Here is a 24,980-nt window from a genome sequence, read left to right on the forward strand (position 1 = left end):
TAGATGTTGGAACATTGCTGTGGGGACTTGCTTCTATTTAGCCGCAAGAGCGTTAGTGAGGTCAGGCACCTTATGCGGTGGGCTCTGATTATCCAAGGCTATAATGTACAGATAGCTTATGTGAAGGGCTCGGCGAATGTGGTTGCCTACGCTCTATCACGGGTTTACTAACTGGGGATGCGATATCTTTTTTTGTTATTGCAAACTGTGTATTTGCATTTTTTTGTGGTGGACCTGTTTCGTTCCCCAGTTTCTGTGTTGTAGTTTGTATTTGAGTGTGTTTCAGGAGATGGCTGAATTCTCTTCCTGAATTCTCCCCAAGCAGCTGATTGGTCAGCCCCATTGATGATTGGAGCTGACCCCGCCCCCTCGTCAAGTTACAGCTGTATCTGATTAGACTCCTTCTGAAGCTATATAAAAGCCAGTGTTCTGTTCAGCAGAGAGATCATTGCTGGGAGGTCATTGCAGAGATATAGATTGCAGAAAGATCATTGCTGAGCGAGGAGGCTGATGGCTGAGGGTGATATACTGTGTTGGTTGTTCTCAGAGGGAGATGATTAGTGTGTCCTGTATTGGTTGAGTGAGGGAGCTGATTGGTTATGTCTGTTGTGTGTCAATAGGACGCAGTGTTTTGATTATTGAACTAGTTTGTGTTATTCTGTTTCAGTTGTTCCCAGTGGGGAAGGGGAAGGCACCTAGGGAGTGCTTAGGCAAGAGGCCCGCGGGCATACATATAGCCATAGTATATTCACTGTCTATGCACACTAGGTAAGACCTGGGCAGACCACCCCCTGTATTTTGGTTAGGGCACCAGGTGGTGCTAAATTAGGTAAGTAGTGGGTAGGCAGGTAAGGTGGGAGAGGGGGCTTTGATATTTACTTTCTTTGCTTTGGTTCCGTCCATCCCCTTTTCCCCATATTACCGTGTGAAGGAATAAATTCCTTGTGAACGGTACCACTCTCTCTTCCTTTGTCATCCTTACTCGCACCTACAGTCCCATACCTCTTTCACTTCATGGAGAGTTGAGTTGTTGCAGGGTGTTTCGTTCCCTCTTCATAGAGGTGTGCGTAAAACAAGAACTAACTGTTATCTATAAAGAGGTCCATGGCAACAATATGCTTTTATTCTGCTAATACAGAATCTCTGCTCTAGTGGCAACTCTGTAATCAAAGTTAATGGTTTTGAATGATGTGGCCACTGGAGCGCTCATCTGAAGGACCACGCTGCACTGGCTAAAACAGTCCAGTAGAGGGTAGTATGGGTGTGTGTTTTGCTATGTTCCGACAGCCTGTCTGCTGACATCTTTACTATTGGGCCTAGTTTTCAAATCCTGACCTGTAGCAGTACAGTGTTACTGACTCAGCCATATCATGCTTACCTTTTTTAAATTCCCCATCTCAATGTTTGATGGTGCTACTGACCAACATTTGAGAAAAGGAGTGTCTGCATCTGGTTCTAATAAATCTACATTTAAATTAACCCTAGAACTCATTCATTTAATACATTGTCATGCACATTTTTGTTTGAATGAAGTGATAGTAAAGAGATGAGCTTTGAGTGCAGTCTACATTTCCTGAAATGCTGGAGTTACTCAGTCTTATGATTCAATGCTTCACTACTTTGGAACCTTGCACTTCAGGAAGTGAAGTCTCCCCATTCCATATGACCAAATGGATGTCTCAGACTGGGATGACATGCTCCAGTGGAACGGAACCCCTGACACTGCACTAAGGAGGGAGGGGGTGGGGGGGGTGTTGTAAGCTAGCTGGGAGTCTACCAGGTGAATGGCCATTTGTGTGCCTAAGTTTTGTGGAACCTAATGGGGGCTGATCTCACCTGTCTGAGCTGGGCTTGGGCTCTACAGGACAATGGAAGGAAGGGGCAAGGGATGTAGGGAAGATAGACATGTGATGGGGGAAGGGGCACACTGACCACAAGCGGAATGGTTTTAACCACAGGTGAATGAGAGAGCGAACGAGAGTATTCTGCTGGCTGGCTGTTAATTAATGAGGGGTTAAAATTACCATAAACCTGTGAGGGGACAGATAAATTATATAAAAATGGGGAATATTTAGCATAAAATATATATTTTTTACGTTTTTTTAATAGGTCTCCAGATAATACTTGTGAACTAGGGAGGTGGGGTGTACAAGGCGTAATCACCTAGCCTGCCTGCCTGTGAAATGTGTTTGCTGCTGACCTTTCTGCTTTAATGAAGTTTCACAAAGACAAAGGTTGAACACTGGGACTGGAGCTTGGCCCTCAGTGTGTGTTTTTGCATGCACATACATGCCTCCCCCTGCTCATGTGGGGTGAGCATGTGTGGATCTGCGCAAGCATGAATATGTAGGCTGGGATGGGACATTGTGATTTCTTGTGGAAGTGTGTGTAGCTCTCCCTATATTGTCTGTGTGTATAAAGGCTGTGTCTTATCACTGCTCCTCCCTCTGCTGTTTGTCTGCCGATGGACTGTCTGTCTGTCATCACCAGGCAATGCCAGGGCCAAGGGATGCTTTGAGGTGAACAACTAATGCTGCTGATGATGTCTAGGGTGACAATAGGCTAGATTGGCAATCATTTAATCAATTGGGCCTTGGGTTTAATGAATTATAGATAGATACACAGTGCCTTCGGAAAGTATTCAGACCCAATGACATTTTGTTACTTTACATTGTTATTCTAAAATTAATTCAATAGTTTTTTTCCCCTCATCAACCTACACACTACCCCATAATGACAAAGCAAAAACATGTTTTTAGAATTTTTAACTAATTTATAAAATAAAAAAAACTATCAATTTACATTAGTATTCAGACCCTTTCCTCAGTACTTTGTTGAAGCACCTTTGGCAGTGATTACAGCCTGGAGTCTTCTTGGGTATGACACTACAAGCTTAGCACACCTGTATTTGGAGTGTTTCTCCCATTCCTCTCTGCAGATCCTCTCAAGCTCTGTCAGGTTGGATGGGGAGCGTCGCTGCACAGCTATTTTCAGGTCTCTCCAGAGATGTTTGATCGGGTTCAAGTCTGGGCTCTGGCTGGAACACTCAAGGACATCCAGAGATTTGTCCCTTAGCAACTGCTGCGTTTTCTTGGCTGTGTGCTTAGGGTTGTTGTCCTATTGGAAGGTGAACCTTTTTGAGGTTCTGAGTGGTCTGGAGCAGGTTATGGTCAAGGATCTCTCTGTATTTTGCTCCGTTCATCTTTGCCACGATCCTGACTAGTCTCCTAGTCCCTGTCGCTGAAAAACATCCCCACAGCATGATGCTGCCACCACCATGCTTCACCGTAGAGATGGTGCCAGGTTTGCTCCAGATGTGACGCTTCACATTCATGCCAAAGAGTTCAATCTTGGTTTCATCAGACCAGAGAATCTTGTTCCTCATGGTCGGAGAGTCCTTTAGGTGCCAAACGGGCTGTCATGTGCCTTTTACTGAGGAGAGGCTTCCGTCTGGCCACTCTACCATAAAGGCCTGATTGGTGGAGTGCTGCAGAGATGGTTGTCCTTTTGGAAGGTTCTCCCATCTCCACAGATGAACTCTAGAGCTCTGTCAGTGTGACCATCGGGTTCCTGGTCACCTCCCTGACCAAGGCCCTTCTCCCCCAATTGCTCAGCTTCTCCCCCAATTGCCAGCACTAGGAAGAGTCTTGGTGATTACAAATGTCTTTCATTTAAGAATGATGGAGGCCACTGTGTTCTTGGGGACCTTCAATGCTGCAAAACATTTTGGGTACCCTTCTCTAGAGCTATGCGTCGACACAATCCTGTCTCGGTGCTCTACAGAGAATTGCTTCGACCTAATGGCTTGGTTTTACTCTGACTTGCACTGTCAACTGAGGGACCTTACATAGACAGGTGTGTGCCTTTCCAAATCATGTCCAATCAATTGAATTTACCACATGTGGACTCCAATAAAGTTGTAGAAACATCTCAAGAATGATCAATGGAAACAAGAGCTCAATTTCAGAGCTCAATTTCGAGTCTCATAGAAAAGGGTCTGAATAGTTCTCTACGGTATTTCTGTTTTTATTTTTAATACATCTGTTTTCACTTTGTCATTATGGGCTATTGTGTGTAGATTGCAGATTTTTTTAGATATGTAATCAATTTTAGAATAAGGCTGTAACGTAACAAAATGTGCAAAAAGGTCAAGGGGTCTGAATACTTTCTGAATGCATTGTATATATAGTATATAGCAATGGCAAGATAACTTTTTGTCTACTTTCTTGTATGATGCATGCAGTAGAATCATTTCATTTGTGATGAGATGCTGTAGATATTCGGTAAAAAGACATTAATACTCATAAATTGTAGGTAGGAAATATTGCATGTTATGATAGAACAACACTTAGTTGTTACCTTCTTTTCAGTGGAGAATAGAGGGAGCAAGGGAGAAGTGGGGGGGTGAATAAAACTCCCAAATTCAGAAGCTTGTGTTCTGACATTTGAACGGTAGGTTAGGCTACTTTCATAGATATTCAGTCGACAACCCCTCCCCCTCTTTACACATGCACACACCCAAAAAGACTTCCCAGACACCCGACCCAAACCTCATCCCATCCACCCCTGCCACAAGCTCTTACTCATCCTCCTTCAGTCTGGGCCACATAGCCTCCCAGGAATGCTCCACACAGACACATCCATATTTAGCTACATCACAACTTGGAGGAAGGTTTTCATCTCACAGAAAAAGCCAAAATCCTATTTTTGAGAAAGTAGTAAGATAGTAAGTTCTTCCCCTATGATCTCTTTGATACAGTATAATCCTCTTGTTTGTCCTTCTCCTTGGTGACCCTGTGAAGGGCAGGTAGGCCCACAATACCCACCCTGTCAGACAGGAGCTCAGAGCTTTACATTATTAGGCCCTTTTTGTTGGTGTGTGTCTATTTCAAACATTTTATAGATGTTATTTTTAACATATTATTCATATGATACATTACCTTTGAGTCATAACATAAGACAGGCCTACGTAGATTAATGGGTTGACTACATTAGGAAAAATCTAATTTTCACAAAATCAAAGACCATCTTCATACAGACCTATAAGTAAATGTACTTATTGATTACAGTAGCTTGGTTTCATCCAATTTGCAACAGATTTTCATGTGAATATTATAAAATCTGCATTTAAAGCATATGTGCATTTTTCCACCAAAGTTTTGTGTCCATCAAAACTGACTTGTTGCAGATAAATGCCTGTACGTGATGTCGTAGTGCAAATAAAAACATTTTTGCTCAAGTTCTCCTGTACCAAATAAAAATATATTTAAGTTCAACGTGTTTCGATTGCCTTTTCCACTCTATCGATGGTTTCGTCACACAAACTGTTGAGATACAGTGGGGCAAAAAAGTATTTAGTCAGCCACCAATTGTGCAAGTTCTCCCACTTAAAAAGATGAGAGAGGCCTGTAATTTTCATCATAGGTACACTTCAACTATGACAGACAAAATGAGAAGAAAAAAATCCAGAAAATCATATTGTAGGATTTTAATGAATTTATTTGCAAATTATGGTGGAAAATAAGTATTTGGTCACCTACAAACAAGCAAGATTTCTGGCTCTCACAGACCTGTAACATCTTCTTTAAGAGGCTCCTCTGTCCTCCACTCGTTACCTGTATTAATGGCACCTGTTTGAACTTGTTATCAGTATAAAAGACACCTGTCCACAACCTCAAACATTCAGACTCCACAATGACCAAGACCAAAGAGCTGTCAAAGGACACCAGAAACAAAATTGTAGACCTGCACCAGGCTGGGAAGACTGAATCTGCAATAGGTAAGCAGCTTGGTTTGAAGAAATCAACTGTGGGAGCAATTATTAGGAAATGGAAGACATACAAGACCACTGATAACTGTGGCTGGGTCTTTTAGCATGACAATGATCCCAAACACACCGCCCAGGCAACAAAGGCATTTCAAGGTCCTGGAGTGGCCTAGCCAGTCTCCAGATCTCAACCTCATAGAAAATCTTTGGAGGGAGTTGAAAGTCTGTGTTGCCCAGCAACAGCCCCAAAACATCACTGCTCTAGAGGAGATCTGCATGGAGGAATGGGCCAAAATACCAGCAACAGTGTGTGAAAACCTTGTGAAGACTTACAGAAAACGTTTGACCTCTGTCATTGCCAACAAAGGGTATATAACAAAGTATTGAGATAAACTTTTGTTATTGACCAAATACTTATTTTCCACTATAATTTGCAAATAAATTCATTAAAAATCCTACAATGTGATTTTCTGGATTTTTTTTCTCATTTTGTCTGTTATAGTTGAAGTGTACCTAATGATGAAAATTACAGGCCTCTCTCATCTTTTTAAGTGGGAGAACTTGCACAATTGGTGGCTGACTAAATACTTTTTTGCCCCACTGTACATGGCAAACTGTTCGCTGATAAAGTTGACAGGTTAGGTTTTATGATGACTTTGATAAGAGCAAGATCATCCTCATGTGGTAATTGGCAGCTAAGCACCCATCGTCATGTCACTTGCATACAAATTAAGACCCTCTGTGTATCGTAAAAGAGCATCAACCTCATCACCGTGCACTTTCATCACCCTGTGGAGTTTATCGTAACTTGTTTTAATCTGTGGGTTTTTTCTATACAGTATATCTTTACTTGCATAGAAACTGTGGATTGAAACTTGGTTATTGATAATGTTCATGATAGAATTTTGGAGTTGATACTGTTACAGGTGGAAGGAATCATAATAATAACAATGTCACATGACCAACTTTCCAAATGCTTATATTACAACTAAGTGACACATGTCACAGGTGGAAAATACCAGAAGTATTTTGTCAACAATTAATAAATTGAATGTGTAAAACAGCAGACAATTTTTGTAGTGTTGTGACATTTAACTAACAAATTGAACCAACAAATGTATGCCTTAACTGCTTGTTTGAAAAGTAGGCTATTGCCACCTGCTTACTACTTAAATGATATGTGGGAGCATTTAGCCATGAAATGGTAACCCTATCACTGGCTATCCAATCGTTCCTACCAGGAGATTGATTTGAATGTGACATAACTGTTCACTCGACAAGGTGTGTATTTAGCTTTGATATAGTCCACAAAAACCATTGTTATGCAAGTTGGACCTGTATTTAATTTCAGACCAAATAAAAGGAGAGGATGAAGGTTTATGAGGTAAATGGGTTACTATTGAAGAGCTTCTGGGAGCCACAGCAGGTGACTAGGCCTACATATGCTCCATAACAACAAAGACATTAAAGGTCCAATGCAGCTGTTTTTATCTCAATATCAAATCACTTCTGGGTAACAATTAATAACCTTACTGTGATTGTTTTCAATTAAAATTGTAAAAAAGAAACAAATAGCTTCTTAGCAAAAAAACTATTTCTCAAGCAAGAATTTTGCTGCGACTGTCTGGGAGTGAGGGACCTAATTGGAGGAGCCTAATAGGAGGGATATATAACCTGAAACAATCTGTTATTGGCGAAGAGGCTAGAAACTCTCTTTGTTATTGGCAGACAAACTCCACCCATGCAAAATGAGCTGAAATTGAATGTGGTCTTTTCAAACAGCTCTTACACTAAAAGGGTAATATCATAATTTTCACCATTTCACAGTATTATTCCAATCTCATAGTGGGGAAATGTATATAAATCACAGGAAAATCAGCCTAGCTATTTTTTTTACTGCACTGCCCCTTTAACCATAATCTGCAATTGCTTGTCAAGAGCTAGACTTTATATGTAGGAAAGGGAGGTTGAAAATGACCCAAAAGCATTATAAATAAAACATGCCCAACAGGGCCTGATAACCCCAGTCCTTCAGTTGCCAAATCCTGGGGGTCTTCCACATTTTGCTCTCCCCCCTCATCACCTGATTGCTCAACTGCTCTGCTTACCTGTAAGTAGGATTTCACCTTATTTTTGGTGTCAGTGGATCATTCCTCAGACATGCATGAGGCATTGGAGGGTGGGAGTTGCTCGCCACATACCTGTCATAGGGGGTTTCCTGACCTGATAAAGACCTTGGGGACTGAACACATCAGTGTCTGAACACATCAGTGACCAGTGGATTATTCATCACCCTTGTTTTGTTTTAACATTTTGTTGCTAGACAAAATGCATGAATGAAAAATGCAACTAATAAATCTTGATTTGATAAGTTTTCACCCCCTGAGTCAATACATGTTAGAATCACCTTTGGCAGTGATTACAGCTGTGAGTCTTCTTGGGTACATCTATAAGAGCTTTGCACACCTGGATTGTGCAATAGTTGGCCATTATTATTTTTCAAATTCTTCAATCTCTGTCAAGGTTGTGACTAGACAATTTTCAAGTCTTACCATAGATTTTTTCAAGCAGATTTAGGTCAAAACTGTAACTTGGCCACCCAGGAACATTCACTGTCTTCTTGGTAAGCAACTCCAGTGTAGATTTGGCCTTGTGTTCTAGGTTATTGCCTTGCTGAATGAATCTCCCAGTGTCTAGTGGAATGCAGACTGAACCAGGTTTTCCTATTGGATTTTACTTGTGCTTAGCACCATCCCGTTTCTTTATTTAATTACATTTTTACCCCAATTTCGTGGTATCCAATTGTTAGTAGATACTATCTTGTCTCATCGCTACAACTCCCGTACGGGCTCGGGAGAGAGACGAAGGTCGAAAGCCATGCATCCCCCGAAACACAACCCAACCAAGCCGCACTGCTTCTTAACACAGCGCGCATCCAACCCGGAAGCCAGCCACACCAATGTGTCGGAGGAAACACAGTGCGACCTGGTTAGCGTGCACTGCGCCCGGCCCGCCACAGGAGTCAACGCTAGGCCAAATGTGCGTCGCCCCACGGACCCCCGGTTCGCGGCCGGCTGCGACAGAGCCTGGGAGCGAACCCAGAGTCTCTGGTGGCACAGCTAGCACTGCAATGCAGTGCCCTAGACCACTGTGCCACCCGGGAGGCCCCATCCCATTTTTTTATCCTGAAAAACTTCTCAGTCATTGCCGATGTCAAGCATACCCATACCATGATGCAGCCACCCCCATGCTTGAAAATAAGGAGGCAGTTACTCAGCGATGGGGTGTTGGATTTGCCTCAAACATAAAGGGGGATACCTAATCAGTTGTACAACTGAATGCCTTAAAAAAATGTGTCTTCTGCATTTAACCCTAAATCAGAGAGGTGCCATAATCAACATCCACAGCACCCAGGGAACAGTGGGTTAACTGCCTTGCTCAGGAGCAGAACGACATATTTTTACCTTGTCAGCTCGTGGATTCAATCCAGCAATCTTTCGGTTACTAGCCCAACACTCTAACCACTAGGCTATATGCCGAAATTCAAAACTTGACTGAGGGACCTTACAGATGTTGTATGTATGTGGGACAGAGGAAGGTTTAGGCATTCAAAAATCATGTCATCCCTTATTATTTTGAATTGTTTGAATTGTTCTTCCACTTTGACATTACAGAGTATTTGGTGTAGATCAATGAAATTAATTTCAATCACAATTTGTAATGGAACAAAATGTGAAGAAATAGAAGGGGGTGAATTCTTATGATAGCCACTGTATATATTAATACATTATACATTTCATAGAGATGCATTGACAATCTTTGTTAGTTAATATAGAAATTAAATAAATACTATGACCCCAAATCACCCAGATGTTTGCCTGTTGGACTTGGCTCTGAGGCAGTAGCAGTGAAGCTGAGTAACAGAACAAGTCCTTTATCTCACTTACTATCTGACCCTGTGTTCACTCTGTACATTCAGTTCTTTCTGTGTCTGGTCTCCACAACGTGTGTGTGTGTGTGTGATGTGAGTGTGTGTGTGTGTGTGTGTGTGTGTGTGTGTGTGTGTGTGTGTGTGTGTGTGTGTGTGTGTGTGTGTGTGTGTGTGTGTGTGTGTGTGTGTGTGAGAACCATATGCGGTGCTATAGCAGGGCAGTGTAGCGTGCAGTGCAGGAGCGAGCAGGGCCTAGCCGGCCCAGGAGAGCCCCAGTACTCTGGTAATCCCTGTGTTTTCAGGAGCCCTGGCCCGTACTTGATGAGCTTGGGCAAGGAAAGGGGTAGCGTTCTCTCTAGTGCGTTTCTCTCTCTTTCTCCCTATCCCGCTTTCATTCCCCCCTCCACCCCTGGAGCCGCTTCGCGAATGAATGGGTTCCAAGTATTAACTCAGCAACTCTCTCTTTTTCTCTCTTCTTTTCCTCATTTTCTCCCAAAGAGAGGAAGAGAGCCAGATGTGGGGATGCTAAACGCGTACCCAGAGAGAGAAACAGAAGAGAGATTCTTATCCTCTTTCTAGCTGTGAACATTCTAAATGTTGCCGTGAAGTCTGTGTGAGTTGAAAATGGCATTCAGACATGTTGGACATATCTGACACCTTGAATTATTTTTAGCTGTACATGAATTATATGCAGAATCTTAAACGTTTCTAAACAGAACTATCAATATTCATGTTAATTTGTAATTTTCTAAATGAATAACCAATTGAAGATTTGAATTTAGATAACACTTGCATGTTGCACATACCATACATGTGTTGCTCCCTCAGTGCCTGGAGTGTGTTGGTGTAATGTGTTGGTGGTTAAGGGGTTAAGGGGCAGACTGTGTGTGTGCACGTGCGTGCATGTGTATGTGTGTGCACAGGGAGGTGGGAGGGTACAGGGATTACTGTGAGGCTCTAGGCCCCAGGGCAGAGTGGCTGTTTCCTGGCCATAGCCCCTGTTTGTCCTGCCTGACCTGGCAGCTCTGGGGCCAGATCCTGCTTGGATACACCCCCGCTCCCACGCCTGTCTGAAGCTGTTAGCCACTAGCTGTGAGTGGCTAGCTGGGCTTAGTGCGTCTGAGCTATGGGTGGGGGGGATGCAGGGGACTTTGTGTTGGGATGGCTTAGTGAGGAAAGGTGGGGTGTAGAATGGGGTGGTTATGGTTTATGACTTTGGTTTGATTCATTACACCATTTATTTAATATCAGCCTGTGAGAGAGCCAAGTGAATGAGCCCTGTTGGTGTAACCTTTGCCTTAAACACAGTGTCTCGCTGCCCCTCCATCACACACGCTCTGACTGTCCCCCCTCTCTTTTTGGCTCTCTCTATCATGCACACATACTCACACTCAGTCACACTCAGATAAACAAATCTTCTGAATATTTTTCTACGTATGACCTCCATCTGAAAAGATAAAATGCATTTTCATAATTTTGTCATAAAGCTATTGAAGAAAATTAGGATTAATTGTATGTTGAAAATGAATATGAAAATAATTGTCTTGGAACATTGTCTTCTGTGTCTTTGATTGGGTTGTTAATGTAACACCCCCAATTTGACCTAACCCTTTAGGAGTGGAATCATGTGATATCCAAGCTTGTCTATAGGGTGAATTGTGCAGTATGTTGTTGTTACTACAAAGTCCCGAAACATAACACCTCCCTCTCTGCCCTGAGGACTGTTTGATTATCAATCTCAAAAATTCCAAATGAAATGGAGGGATATTTACTTTTTCTCCCACAAAAAAGCTTTCACAGCTCAATTGTTTGTTTTTAATGGCTTGTTATTATTTTTCAATTGGTGGATTGAGCGTCGGGTTTTGAATCCCATAGAGTAGCTCTGTCCGTGTTTTTCTGGCCTAGATATACACTGCAGTCCAGAGCAAACCCACAGAGCCTCAGACACATGGAGAGAACAGAGAGGGAGGGAGCGCTCCCTGGTCCTTCACTCACATACTAACTTGTGATTGGAGCACTTACACTGACTGTGCTTGTGCCAACAATTTAACACCATTTTGACTTTTTACATTCATACTGTAATTGAAACAGTTTGGTAATATCTAACATGTAAGTATAGGCTTCTTGATCTGAATATCTGAATGTGACGGAGCCTATGCATTCCAACTTCACATTATGCATTATGTCAAACAAATGTGTTTTAGCTGTTTTAATATAACTGACATAGGTCACAATAATTTAAAAATTAGGATGTGGTCCTTTCTATAAAAGAGGTTAACTTCATCCTACTCTCGAAAATAAAATGGTCTAGTATCATTAAGTTCTTACTCCTAGAGTTACAGTGCGATTTACCGCGTATCATTTTGAAGTGTAGATAGGCCTACTGGAAATCATGATCTGTCAGGGGCCTGTAGCCCCCCACCCCCACGCACACACACATTGTCATAGGGTAGCCAGTGTTGTCACTCGAACCCTGTTTATAAAACTGTCCACGCCACTCACCTGGCAAGAGAGAAAGCTCATTCACGGCGAGGGCGACAGGGACTCAAATTCAGGCTCTCAAGTTAACATAGGGAGGGACCCAAAAGGCAGACACTGTCTCTGAGCAAAACAATACATCCCTTTAACTTCATGGTGCCTGCATTTTTATCAGCTGCTATTTGAATAAGCTATTTCATTTCAAGCATACATAAAACATATTTTTTTATGAATCTTGAAAATTTCTCTTACTTTTCGGGCATGTGTAACATGACGGCTGAGTCACAGGACTCACCAGCCGAGCTGGCCAGCCCGCTGGTCATGTCGCCTAACGTGAGTCTGGACTCCCCTTTACCGCCATCGCCTCTGATGCTGCAGGCCCGGATCAAAGATGGGGTTCTGATCAAGTCTGAACCACGGGCAATAAGTCCGAACGCGGATCGAGAGGAGGGAGCTACTCTGGGCCAAACCGAGGAGCACCTGCCCACTGGGAGTAGACGTAGGAAGAGGCCCGTTCAGAGAGGGAAACCACCCTACAGTTACATCGCTCTCATTGCCATGGCCATCGCCAACTCCCCCGAGAGAAAACTCACACTTGGGGGTATTTATAAATTCATCATGGAACGTTTTCCCTTTTATCGAGAGAACTCAAAGAAGTGGCAAAACTCCATCCGCCACAACCTCACCCTCAACGACTGCTTTGTCAAGATTCCCCGGGAACCTGGAAGGCCTGGTAAGGGCAACTATTGGACTTTGGACCCCGCTGCTGAAGACATGTTCGACAACGGGAGTTTTCTGCGGAGGAGGAAAAGATTCAAGCGCACTGACGTAAGCACCTATCCTGGGTACATGCAGAGCTCTAGTGCGTTCACCCCAAACCCCATGGGCAGACCGGCATACCCCAACACCATGTACCCAGGAATAGGATCGGGTTACGGCTCGCAGCTGGCAGGGACCCCCCACCCGGTGATGCTGCATCATTATCAGACCCCTACCGGGGTCAGTCAAGGACAGCCAAGGATGTTCAGCATCGACAACATCATCAGCCAGCAGTCGGTGATGCAGGGAGGAGAGCTCAACCCGCTGGGGTTAGGCGGTGGAGACTTGGGCACCATGTCTGCTAGCTGCTCCCTCACTGGCACTGACCCCTCCAACTGCTTCCAGATGCAGACTGTCAATCCCTCGGGGAATTCACTGGGCAGAGGCGGTGGGGGACTGTCATCAAACCTGGCACCCGGGTATCCTTACTCTTCCTCGGCATCCCCCCCACACCTACCTTCCATGATGCAGTCCAGTTTCTCTCCAGGTAGCTCTCAGGTGTACTGCACGGGGAACCGTCTGTCTCTACCCGCCGTGCGCTCCGGGTCTTGCGCGGAGCACACTGAGCAACTACTGGGTCTCTCCAGCACAATGAACTCTTACAACAACTCTTACATGAGACAAGCCAATTTTGCATCAGGATTAGATCGGTATATGTGAAAAACTGATTTTTATAGAGACAAACAACGATAGAGCCTCAATTACATTCCATTTGAAATAGGTGTGAAACCTCATCTTTGTTTGAAATGCAAATCGACATTCCATTATAGTTGTGTTCATATCTCAGTGCTATTGGTTCGTTTATCTTATGTGTTTTATAACATCAATATTGATGGGTTTTTAGATGTTCTGTAGCCTATCTACTTGTACTTCCTTGTCCGAGAACAATTCCAATTACTGAACCTTACATTTTTGTCATTGTCACCTGTAAAAAAAAAAAAAGAGTTCTCAAACAATATTATTAGCCATATACCTGTATACTGTTCTATTTTGTGAAATGTAAATAGTTTATTTCTCTGTGAATTATATTGAAAGGCCTACATTGTTATTTACCGTGTTTGGTTGGTGTAATAAATACATTTTTTGATAAGCACGGTCTTGTTGCTTGCATTTGTTGAATTGAATAGGTCTACATGGTTAATACTCGCCTCTCTGATAAGAATTATGCCTACTTTAAATTAATAGTTGATCGTTCATTAGACTTTAAATCCAATTCCCATAAGCCGTATACTCATAAATGAGTGTTTAATTGCATATCTATACATTTATATTAAGCGAACAAAATCTTTACTGATTTATTCACGATTGGCCTGCTTGGGAATTTTCGCAGACTCTCTCTAAGTTATTAACTTCATTTATAAAGTCGCTAATTATGTTGATATGATTCGTTTCCCACCTGCTAATAAAAATTACCAAATCAGAAATAGATTGTCAAATGTATAGGGTTGAATTGGCCTACACAAATGTCTCCTAATTTAACCTTGTGTTCTATTACAAACTTCTAGGGAATATATGCAGTATTTAATTTGCCTGATTTGTAAGATCATTTATATGCATTGTTGGTAGTAGCACAGAAACGACATGCTTTACAGTTATTTGAAGTAATGTCACAGGATACATATTTGTGGTTGTATCATTATGAATCCACGTACACACGTGGATATCCATATATGCACAGGTTTTGGACTTGACCTAGTTGATCAAGAAGAGTGTAGGGCAAACGGACTTCTTAGTCTAGCCTTATTAAGGCCTAAAACATATTTAGAACACATGTGTGTTGCTGTTATCTGATTTTGTAGATTAAAATATATATATACATTCGGAACATTGGATTGGGACAGAACTGTTTTTACTATCGCCTCGAGTCTGCATGCATGCGTAAAATAGCGAAGTATATTGACTACATATACAGTGCATCAGGAATTTAGAGTTATTTGTTAACTTTAGCTGTGAATGATACAAACCTTAGAATTTCTTAGAAATATACACACAGTGTCTTAGGAAAGTATTCAGACCCCTTGACTGTTTCCACATTTTATTACGTTACAGACTTATTCTAACAATTGATTAAATATGTTTTCCCCCTCATCAATCTACACACAATACAATAATGTCAAAGCGAAAACAGGTTTATAGATATTTTTTGCAAATGTATTCAAATTAAAAACAGAAATACCTTATTTACATAAGTATTCAGACACTTTGATATAAGACTCGAAATTGAGCTCAGGTGCATCCTGTTTCCATTGATCATCCTTGAGATGTTTCTACAACTTGATTGGAGTCCACCTGTGGTAAATTCAAGTGAATGGACATGATTTTGCAAGGCACACACCTGTCTATATAAGGTTCCACAGTTGACAGTGCATGTCAGAGCAAAAACCAAGCCATGAGGTGAAGGAATTGTCCGTAGAGCTCCGAGACAGGATTGTGTTCTGGGGAAGGGTACCAAAAAATATCTGCAGCATTGAAGGTCCCCAAAAACACAGTGGCCTCCATTATTCTTAAATAGAAGAAGTTTGGAACCACCAAGACTCTTCCTAGAGCTGGCCGCCTGGTGACCAAGAACCCGATGGTCACTGACAGAGCTCTACAGTTCCTCTGTGGAGATGGGAGAACTTTCCAGGACAACCATCTCTGCAACACTCCACCAATCAGGCCTTTATGGTAGAGTGGCCAGACGAAAACCACTCCTCAGTAAAAGGCACAGCCTGCTTGGAGTTTGCCAAAAGGCACCTAAAGACTCTCAGACCCTGAGAAACAAGATTCTCTGTTTTGATGAAACCAAGATTGGCCTGAATACCAAGCGTCATGTCTGGAGGCAACCTGGCACCATCCCTAAGGTGAATCATGGTGGTGGCAGCATCATGCTGTGGGGATATTTTTCAGAGGCAGGGACTGGGAGACTAGTCAGGATCGATGGAAAGATGAACGGAGCACAGTAGAGAGAGATCCTTGATGAAAACCTCCAGAGCGCTCAGGACCTCAGACTGGGATGAAGGACCACCTTCCAACAGGACAACAACCCTAAGCACACAGCCAAGACAACGCAGGAGTGGCTTCGGGACAAGTCTCTGAATGTCACACCAAGAAAGTCGTGAAGAGGACAACCCTCTTTCCCCCTCAGGAAACTGAAAATATTTGGCATGGGTTCCCAGATCAGCTACCTACGTACATGTACAAATTACCTAAACGAACCTGTATCCCCGCACATTGCCTTGGTACCGGTGCCCGCTGTATATAGCCTCGTTATTGTTATTTTATTGTGTTACTATTTATTATTTTTTACTTTAGTTTATTTGGTAAATATTTTCTTAACTCTTTCTTGAACTGCATTGTTGGTTAAGAGCTTGTAAGTAAGCATTTCACGGTAAGGTCTACACCTTTTGTATTCGGCGCATGTGACAAATAAAGTTTGATTTGATTTGACATCTCTGAAAAGACCTGAAAATAGCTGTGCAGCGACGCTCCCCATCCAACCTGACAGAGCTTGAGAGGATCTGCAGAGAAGAATGGGAGAAACTCCCCAAATACGGGTGTGCCAAGCTTGTAGCTTGAGGCTGTAATCGCTACCAAAAGAGCTTCAACAAAGTACTGAGTAAAGGGTCTGAATACTTATGTAAATGTGATAATTCTGGTTTTAATTTAGAATACATTTACAAACATTTCTAAAAAACAGTTTTTGCTTTGTCATTATTGGGTATTGTGTGTAGATTGATGAGAGAAAAAAATGATTTCATCCATTTTAGAATAAAGCTGTAACTTAACAATGTTGAAAAAGTTAAGGGGTCTGAATACTTTACAAATGCCCTCTAGCTTGCTTCCATTCAGCCACAAGAGCATTAGTGAGGTCAGGCACTGATGTTGGGCGATTAGGCCTGGCTCGCAGTCGGTGTTCCAATTCATCCCAAAGGTGTTCCATGGGGTTGAGGTCAGGGCTCTGTGCAGGCCAGTCAAAATCTTCCACACTGCTCTATACAAACCATTTCTGTATGGACCTCACATTGTGCACGGGGGAATTGTCATGCTGAAACAAGAAAGAGCCTTTCCCAAACGGTTGCCACAAAGTTGGAAGCACAGAACTGTCTAGAATGTAATTGTATGCTGTAGCGTTAAGATTTCCCTTCACTGGAACTAAGGGTCCTAGCCCGAACCATGAAAAACAGCCCCAGACCATTATTCCTCCTCCACCAAACTTTACAGTTGGCACTATGCATTGGGGCAGGTAGTGTTCTCCTGTCATTCGCCCAAACCCAGATTTGGACTGCCAGATGGTGAAGCGTGATTCATCACTCCAGAGAACGGGTTTCCACTGCTCCAGAGTCCAATGGCCGTGAGCTTTACACCACTCCATCCGATGCTTGGCATGGTGATCTTAGGCTTGTATGCATTCCATGGCTGCACGGCCATGGAAACCCATTTCATGAACCTCCAGATGAAGAGTTATTGTGCTGACGTTGCTTCAAGAGGCAGTTTGGAACTCGTAATGAGTGTTTTAATTGAGGACATACAATTTTTAGTTTCAGCACTCGGCGGCCCCGTTCTGTGAGTTTGTGTTGCCTACCACTTAGCAGCTAAGCCGTTGTTGCTCCTAGATGTTTCCACTTCACAATAACAGCACTTACAGTTGACTGGTGCAGCTCTAGCAGTGCAGAAATTTGACAAACGAACTTGTTGGAAATGTGGCATCCTATGTCAGTGCCACATTTAAAGTCAATGAGCTCTTCAGTAAGGCCAATCTACTGCCAGTGTTTGTCTATGGAGATTTCATGGCTGTGTGCTCAATTTTATACACCTGTCAGCAACTGGTGTGGTTGAAATAGCTGAATCCACTAATTTGAAGGGGTGTCCACATACTTCTGTAATTATAGTGTAGCTAATAGGCATATTTGAGTTGAGGAGACATGTAGGGCCTACCTATTCACGACTATGAAATTGAATCCATACACCTGTGCTGTGCTGTTCTAATCATACTTCTGGCGAGTCTATACTAAGCATTATTGGTATTTATTATTTTTAAAGACAATTTATGCTATATCTGAAAATGTGGTCTGAGGCACCATATGGATGGTGTGACGCGTTCGCGGAGCCTCGGAAGGTAAGCAGACGCCAAATTGAGCTCCTTGCTGCATCGCCGCCAAACAATGCGGGAGGTCCTGTATAAACACAAACTTACTTATTTGACAACTTCCTTCACAACCGTTCTGCTCAACAGCTATGCTCTGCTCCGCGAAGTGCAAGAAGTATGAATGCCCTGACTTCTGCAGAGGCTATATCACCGTCAATTCTGCACCATGTAGCGCCTAGAGATTATGGAGTTTACCTCAATCTGGAGATGGAGCGACACCGGGCGGTCTTAATGAAAAATTCGTTTGTAGTGATTTGTGGATTGAAATTTGAAACTTATTCTACAGTTTGTCCACTAGGGGTCATGTAATACTAAAAAGTCACAAACGGAAAAGCATAGAGTAAAAATGAAAGGGAATGTCTAGCAATGTGATATTGTTGAGGTATGCAACATTCGGATGTTTTGTTTGTTAAGTTTCCAGGCTACAGTCCAATATGGATGGAAGCGAAATCTGTTCTCCTCCCTTGAAGAAAATAACATATTTTGAGGCAAAAACAAAAATCGTTTAGGCTACCATGTCCACCACTATAAAAGCTGCACAAAACACTATTTTGAATTGACTGTCCATGGTCCCAAGCAATCAAGACAGAACTGTTGGTTTATATCCTGCAAAAGCCATTCTACAAACAAGTTTTTCTTCTCATGTGATTTTGAAATAGACTAAGGTTTATTCCATGATTAGCCCACGATAGAGACTTCTCTGTAGCCCATCCCTTGTATTTTATCTCAATACATGTCTGATCCAGGTTTTTGTCGTGGCATGTAGAATAACGAACAGGTGAGCACACATATCAAGAGTAAGAACTGGCTCCTAAGTAGTTCGTTTTTTCAGTGTCAGTGTAGAGGCCTGTGGTGGAAATGCAGACCCGCGAGACTGCGAAAGTCTTGGTTAGGGTGATGATCAATTGTAAATGTGCGTCTACAGGTAACTACCAAAATAAAGAAAATACTTGAGTAAATGAGGGATACAAAGTACAGCATATTGAAAGCAGGTGCTTGCACACAGTTCTGGTTCCTGGGTTTGGGGTGGCAGGAAGCCTAGTGTTTGGGCCAGTAACCAAAATGTTGCTCGATCAAATCCCCGAGCTGACAGGGTCGACATATGTCATACTGTCCCCGAACAAGGCAGTTAACCCACTGTTACTAGGCCGTCATTGTAAATAAGAATTTGTTCTTAACTGACTTGCCTAGTTAAATAAAGGTTCATATTTTTTTAATGCCCTGTTGCTTATTCTTTTGGCTACCATGGTTAGAAGAAGGGTGTGTGTTACCCACTTGTGGGAGATTCTGGAGCGGCGCCTAAGACAGCGTTTTCAACCACCATCAACAAAACAACATATTATAGAATTTATCGTGGAAGCATGGTCTCGCATCCCTTCTGAAGAGTTCCAGACAATTGTAGAAGATAAGCTAAGGCGCATTAAGGCTATTCTGGCGGATCGTGGTGGCCAAGCGTCCTATTTAGACGCTTTATGTTGGTGTTTCCTTTATTTGGTCAGGTACCTGTATAATCAGCCTATACATAATGTTATTTATCGCCAAATAAACTCAAGCCTAAAATGGTGAGATAGCTTCATGAGTGAACAAATATGAAGTAAGATTTGGCATTCCTCCCATGCAGCTGTCTGGGTCCTCGGCTGAGCTCAACGATGTGAGCCAGGCAGCCGCTGCCAGCTGGAGGGTCGACCCGCCCAGGGCGGTGGAGGATTCGGGATGGGTAGGGGTTCTGTGACGGACTAGCTGTGAGTGTGTTTAGATAAATTACAATTGAGAGGATCTCACGGTCGACTCTGAAAACTTTACCTTCCCCACGGTTAGGCTACCTTCACCTGCTCTCCACCTCAGTAAAAACTGAACTTGAGTCATGAGTCATCAACAAATTAAAAAATGTGGGCCTATAGCAAATTGACTTGGCCTGAATGAAATATAACTTTGTTTATCATTGATGTGCTATCTTTTGTAGATAGGGATAGCCTAAAATGTAAGTCAAATGAATTTCATAATTTATTTCGAATGACATTTGGGTCTGTATCTGGGAAATCGTCAAAGGCTCATTGAAATATCGATTTGAATATTATATAGATGAAAGAAAGCCATTTTAACCCACCCAAACATTGCCAATACAGTTTATGTGGTGTTTTGAGCAAGATAAGCCTGTGCTTGTAACGTGGAGGGCCCTGTTCTACAGTTAGCTGATAGTCCTGTACATAGATGGATCAGGTGCTGATGTATGCATTACAATAACACCATGTTTCTGCAACACAATGAACTGGAATGCAAGCGCTGCTCCGCTCCTGTCATGGAACACATAGACCCTTACACATTAGGCGTACATGCCATGTCATCTGTTCTGCCCAGAGCATACTCTGACAAAGACCAATTGGAGCAGGTTGTAGGCGCATACGTTTGTGTTTGTCTATATGTGAATTATGTAGAAAATGTAGATGGATATTATTGTTATGACTTCTTGACAAGTAACACATAAAACCCGTGAGAAGTGATCGAGGAATGAATGGTAAAGCCCTGGAAATGGATTCCATAGCTTGTGCTGCTTTTCTCCTCTGAAAATACATAATAAAAGGTATTAGTAAACATTGTTATTATTATGATAATTATACTATTATTCGTATAATTATGATAATTATTATTAAACAGTAGTCATATATTATTTTATAATTCAAAGAGGATTCTTTCATTGGAAAATGCATCCCATAGTCTCATTTCTGAAAAACAGTGCTTTCAATAGTCACACTTGCATGTGGATTTAAAGAATATTTACCGGTCAATTTCGCTTGTGAATTACTATATCAGCCCCATGTTTCAGTTAAATAATCAGTATATGTATACATACTGTATATAGCCATAAGTGAAACTGAGGAGATCTCCCTTTCGATAACATTTTGTTTACAGAAGTAACAAGTCATACGTTTGTTTAAACCCAATGGACTCAATAATAATAATAATAATATCAATAGGCCTAATATTAATCCTATCATTAATAATAACAACACAATTATATTGTTTAAAAAATATGTATTGATTTGACTAGGTTAGAGTTGGGGTTTCAATTGTCTATTATTTACAGTCAATAACGTTTATGATTATATTGCAATGACTGTGCATTATTACTGGTTAATAGTATATGTGGCCATCATGGTACAGGCTTATAATAACATGGGACAATATTTGACCCAAACGTATATCATTAAATAACTGAATAACCACTTACTTATTTAATTAACTGTAATGATAATAAACAATTATTTAAGCACTTTTAAATCGTAAGCCTTGGTTTAAGCGATTGTGGATATTTAATTGCATCTATAGCATTGTATTTTGTTTGTTTAGAAGGGTACAAGAGTGTGCATAAATTGCAAATTGCAAAACAAAATATTTAGGATATGTTACACATCAGATTCGGAAATTGATGAATACATCAGATTCAAGTGAGAACTAAAATAATCCACTGAGTAACAAACAATTAAACTAACTTGTTTTCGACTTGAAAGCCATCACCATAAATATGCAAATTAATTGTACTGGTGCTGGATTTATGTATTGTTTAGCCAATCAACTTACTCAGATTCTTAAGAATTGACCACTATGAGGTTTCAACACTACTGACACTGTGTAAACGTCCATACTGTTTTTATATAACATGCATTCCATCAACATAAAACCAATACTTTTGATGATATTCCATATTTAGAAGATGTACGTGCAGTAGAGTATCGTTAACCCAAGATAATGTGTAAGGTAGCGCACTCACCACTCCTCACCTTGTCCGTCTTCTCTTCCCTTTGCCATATCCTTCATTTCCTGGTAACGGTGACACGTTAACCACGTGATATAGATGGCTGAATAAATAGCTTTTGAGCGCTATGAAGAGGAATAGTATGAAGCTCACGCAGGATACTTACTCCGTGCCTGTGCGTAAAGATATTCATACAGATATACAACAGTAAATTAACGACCTAAAATACAAACGCATGCAAGAAAGAAATACTTAATTAATGATTCATGTACCTATTAATGAATAAAGACAGCTTGTAGTGAACCTCAAGTAAATAGCCTTACTGATTTATGACTTTTCCATTCAAGTTTTGTTTTCCTGCGCTTGAAGTCAGAAGAGTTTAATCCTCGGTGAAACGAACCATAGCCCCCATACCAACTGGTTGGAGAGGCGTTACACCTGGTTACAAGCGTCGTCTTGCTCTCTTCTATATTCCACTAATGTTTCTATGCAGCTCGTCGAATTAAACAGGAGTTAACTGTGGTCCTCCGAGGAGCTGGAGAGTGCTATACGCACGGACTGAGTACACCCAGCGTGGGAGCTGAAAAAACTCAGTACGGAACGAGAGGGAGGAAGAGAACCAGTCTCTCCAAGGATGACTCTAGGGAAGGATATGTCCGACAACTCTGCTTTGTCTGATGATGTGGACATAGATGTGGTTGGGGGAGACATTTCCGTTGGCAAGGATGGGAAATACCTTCATCGCGATTTCCTAGACAATGACTCGGACGATAATTTGTCTCAGAACGCGGGGGAGAGGGGTCCCTCTCCCGGCCTCAGCAGCTCAGAGTGTCCGGCTGACCAGGTTGGAGTTGGTGGAGATTCAGGGGCCATGATAGGAGATAAGCCTGGTAAGAACGCTCTAGTCAAGCCCCCGTACTCCTACATAGCCCTGATAACCATGTCTATCCTCCAGAGTCCCAAGAAACGCCTCACTCTCAGCGAGATCTGCGAGTTCATCAGCAACAGGTTCCCGTACTATCGGGAGAAATTCCCTGCTTGGCAAAACTCCATTCGTCACAATCTTTCTCTCAATGACTGCTTTGTCAAAATCCCACGTGAGCCTGGCAACCCCGGAAAAGGCAACTACTGGACCCTCGACCCAGAGTCCGCAGACATGTTCGACAACGGGAGTTTTTTACGCAGGAGGAAGCGCTTCAAGAGGCACCAAGCCAACGAAATCCTCAGGGACGCCGGGGGGTTCCTGCCCGGGTTCGGATACGGCCCTTATGGGTACAACTATGGACTCCAACTGCAGAACTTCCATGCTCATAACCCCTATCATCCTCACCTCACAACAGGCGCTTTCCCTTTCCATAATACACCTTGTGGACTCCCCTCGCCAGCCTCAATATTCCCCACGCCACATCCCCTGCCCTCTCTATTAGGGGCTGATTTACGAAAGCCATTCTACCCTCAACTAAGCCCTACCTTGCCCGGTCTGGCGCCTCTCAAGACGGACACTAACACGCCAATTCGGCCTTCTTTCTCGATAGACAATATAATCGGTGCAGCTAACTCCGTGGCCTCCCCGTACAGTGCACAGTCGGGCAGCCACAGTCACAGTCAGGCTCAGATCCTGGCCATGTTGAACCCTGCACTCACCTCAGCTTCGAACCACTTGAACCTCTCGCAGGAAACCATGCTTCAGCCTGGTTCACAGACATTCTCCAGCAAAACTGCAAATCTTAACATTTGTCATTTCTAAACTGGCAGCAAAAACAAAACTCGCAGAAATCCTACCCGTTATGGTTCTGTCGTCTTATGTGAAGGTAGGATAAACGTTCTTTGAGAAATAAGAGTGTTGCTCTACCCCCCTTTCTGATCGGAGAGAGGAACGTTAAATGTATATTTATGGATTGTAAATATGTATAGGATACAATAAATGGAAGAAGCATGATGGTCAGATAGCAAATTCTCAGACAACATTAAGTGTATTCGTTGTCCTACGTTGGCCCAGGCCCTCAACTATCTGAGCAAAGATCCAGCTATTTTAACACAAGTTAAATGTCACGTATCTCACTCTGTGGGGAATATTTAATTGTTTCTTAACTATAATAGAGATTTTATTATGATTTGTATTGTTATATATATATATGTGTGTATATATATATATATATATATATATATATATATATATATATATATATATATATATATATATATATATATATATATATATATATATATATATATATATATATATTGTGCGTTGTGAGATAAGAGATAAAGCACTGTTAATACCGAGACCGCAAACTCAGGTTTTAATTGTTAGAAAGCACATTGAGACAAGGAGGGTTATTAAATACAAATCTAACCTTTCCCACTGCCCCTCGTTCCCTTAAAAGCGGTGTTGTGGTGACTTTGTATGGATATTATTTCATGTTGTCAGTGGACAGATATGTGGTTTTGGTGTAAAGCGCATTACCTCACATCCTGTTAAACTGTTGTGCTTTAGTTCCTATCTATTTCATTGAAATTAATATGTGAAACGTATGTTATGTGTATAGACAGAGACACTTAATGTTCATAGGTCATTTTTTGTTGTAATGACAAGAATAATAAATGTTTGTGAATTTAAAAATACTTTCGTTAACATGTTTATTGGAACGTTTTATTGGCAATATGCCTGCACACATATGTCTACTCAAAGCCTAAAATCACCTTAGGAAATATAGAATGTGTGCGCCTACGTTTTTAACTTGTATTTTTGCATTTATCTAAATCATCATTGTTGACCAGAGATCAAAGTTCAATCTTTATGTGTAGGCCCAGTTTGAACCGTTTAGTCTTTGAGAGGTCTACAAGCGCACTTTCTGAAACGATTATGAGCATACATGGTAGTTTACGCATTGGTGCCATAGGTTTAAATCTGCAATTACATTTTGCGTGCAATCTGTAGGAATTAGGAGCATGTATTACTAGTCTATTGTCAATTTAAATATCACCAGTAGCCCATAAATTTGCCGATATACCACTACAGCCAACATGTATTATGATGACAGACATGCACATATAGATACAGATTTGTGATGTCTGAACTCCCACATTCTGCTGTGAGAAA

General features: G+C 41.9%; 2 protein-coding genes across 2 annotated transcripts; both read left to right on the forward strand.

Annotated features, from left to right (window-relative positions):
* Positions 1–12,164: 12,164 nt before the first annotated feature.
* foxe3 (forkhead box E3) lies at positions 12,165–14,085 on the forward strand. The gene has a single exon (XM_024422744.2). It carries the CDS (start codon positions 12,405–12,407, stop codon positions 13,653–13,655), a length of 1,251 nt encoding a protein of 416 aa, XP_024278512.1. The 5' UTR covers positions 12,165–12,404; the 3' UTR covers positions 13,656–14,085.
* A 7,932-nt stretch (positions 14,086–22,017) lies between these two features.
* On the forward strand, positions 22,018–24,010 carry foxd2 (forkhead box D2). The gene has a single exon (XM_024421492.2). The coding sequence runs from the start codon at positions 22,512–22,514 to the stop codon at positions 23,622–23,624; it is 1,113 nt and encodes a 370-aa protein (XP_024277260.1). The 5' UTR covers positions 22,018–22,511; the 3' UTR covers positions 23,625–24,010.
* Positions 24,011–24,980: the final 970 nt, after the last annotated feature.

This window comes from Oncorhynchus tshawytscha, linkage group LG05 (genome assembly GCF_018296145.1).
Source record: "Oncorhynchus tshawytscha isolate Ot180627B linkage group LG05, Otsh_v2.0, whole genome shotgun sequence".
Lineage (NCBI taxonomy): Eukaryota > Metazoa > Chordata > Actinopteri > Salmoniformes > Salmonidae > Oncorhynchus > Oncorhynchus tshawytscha.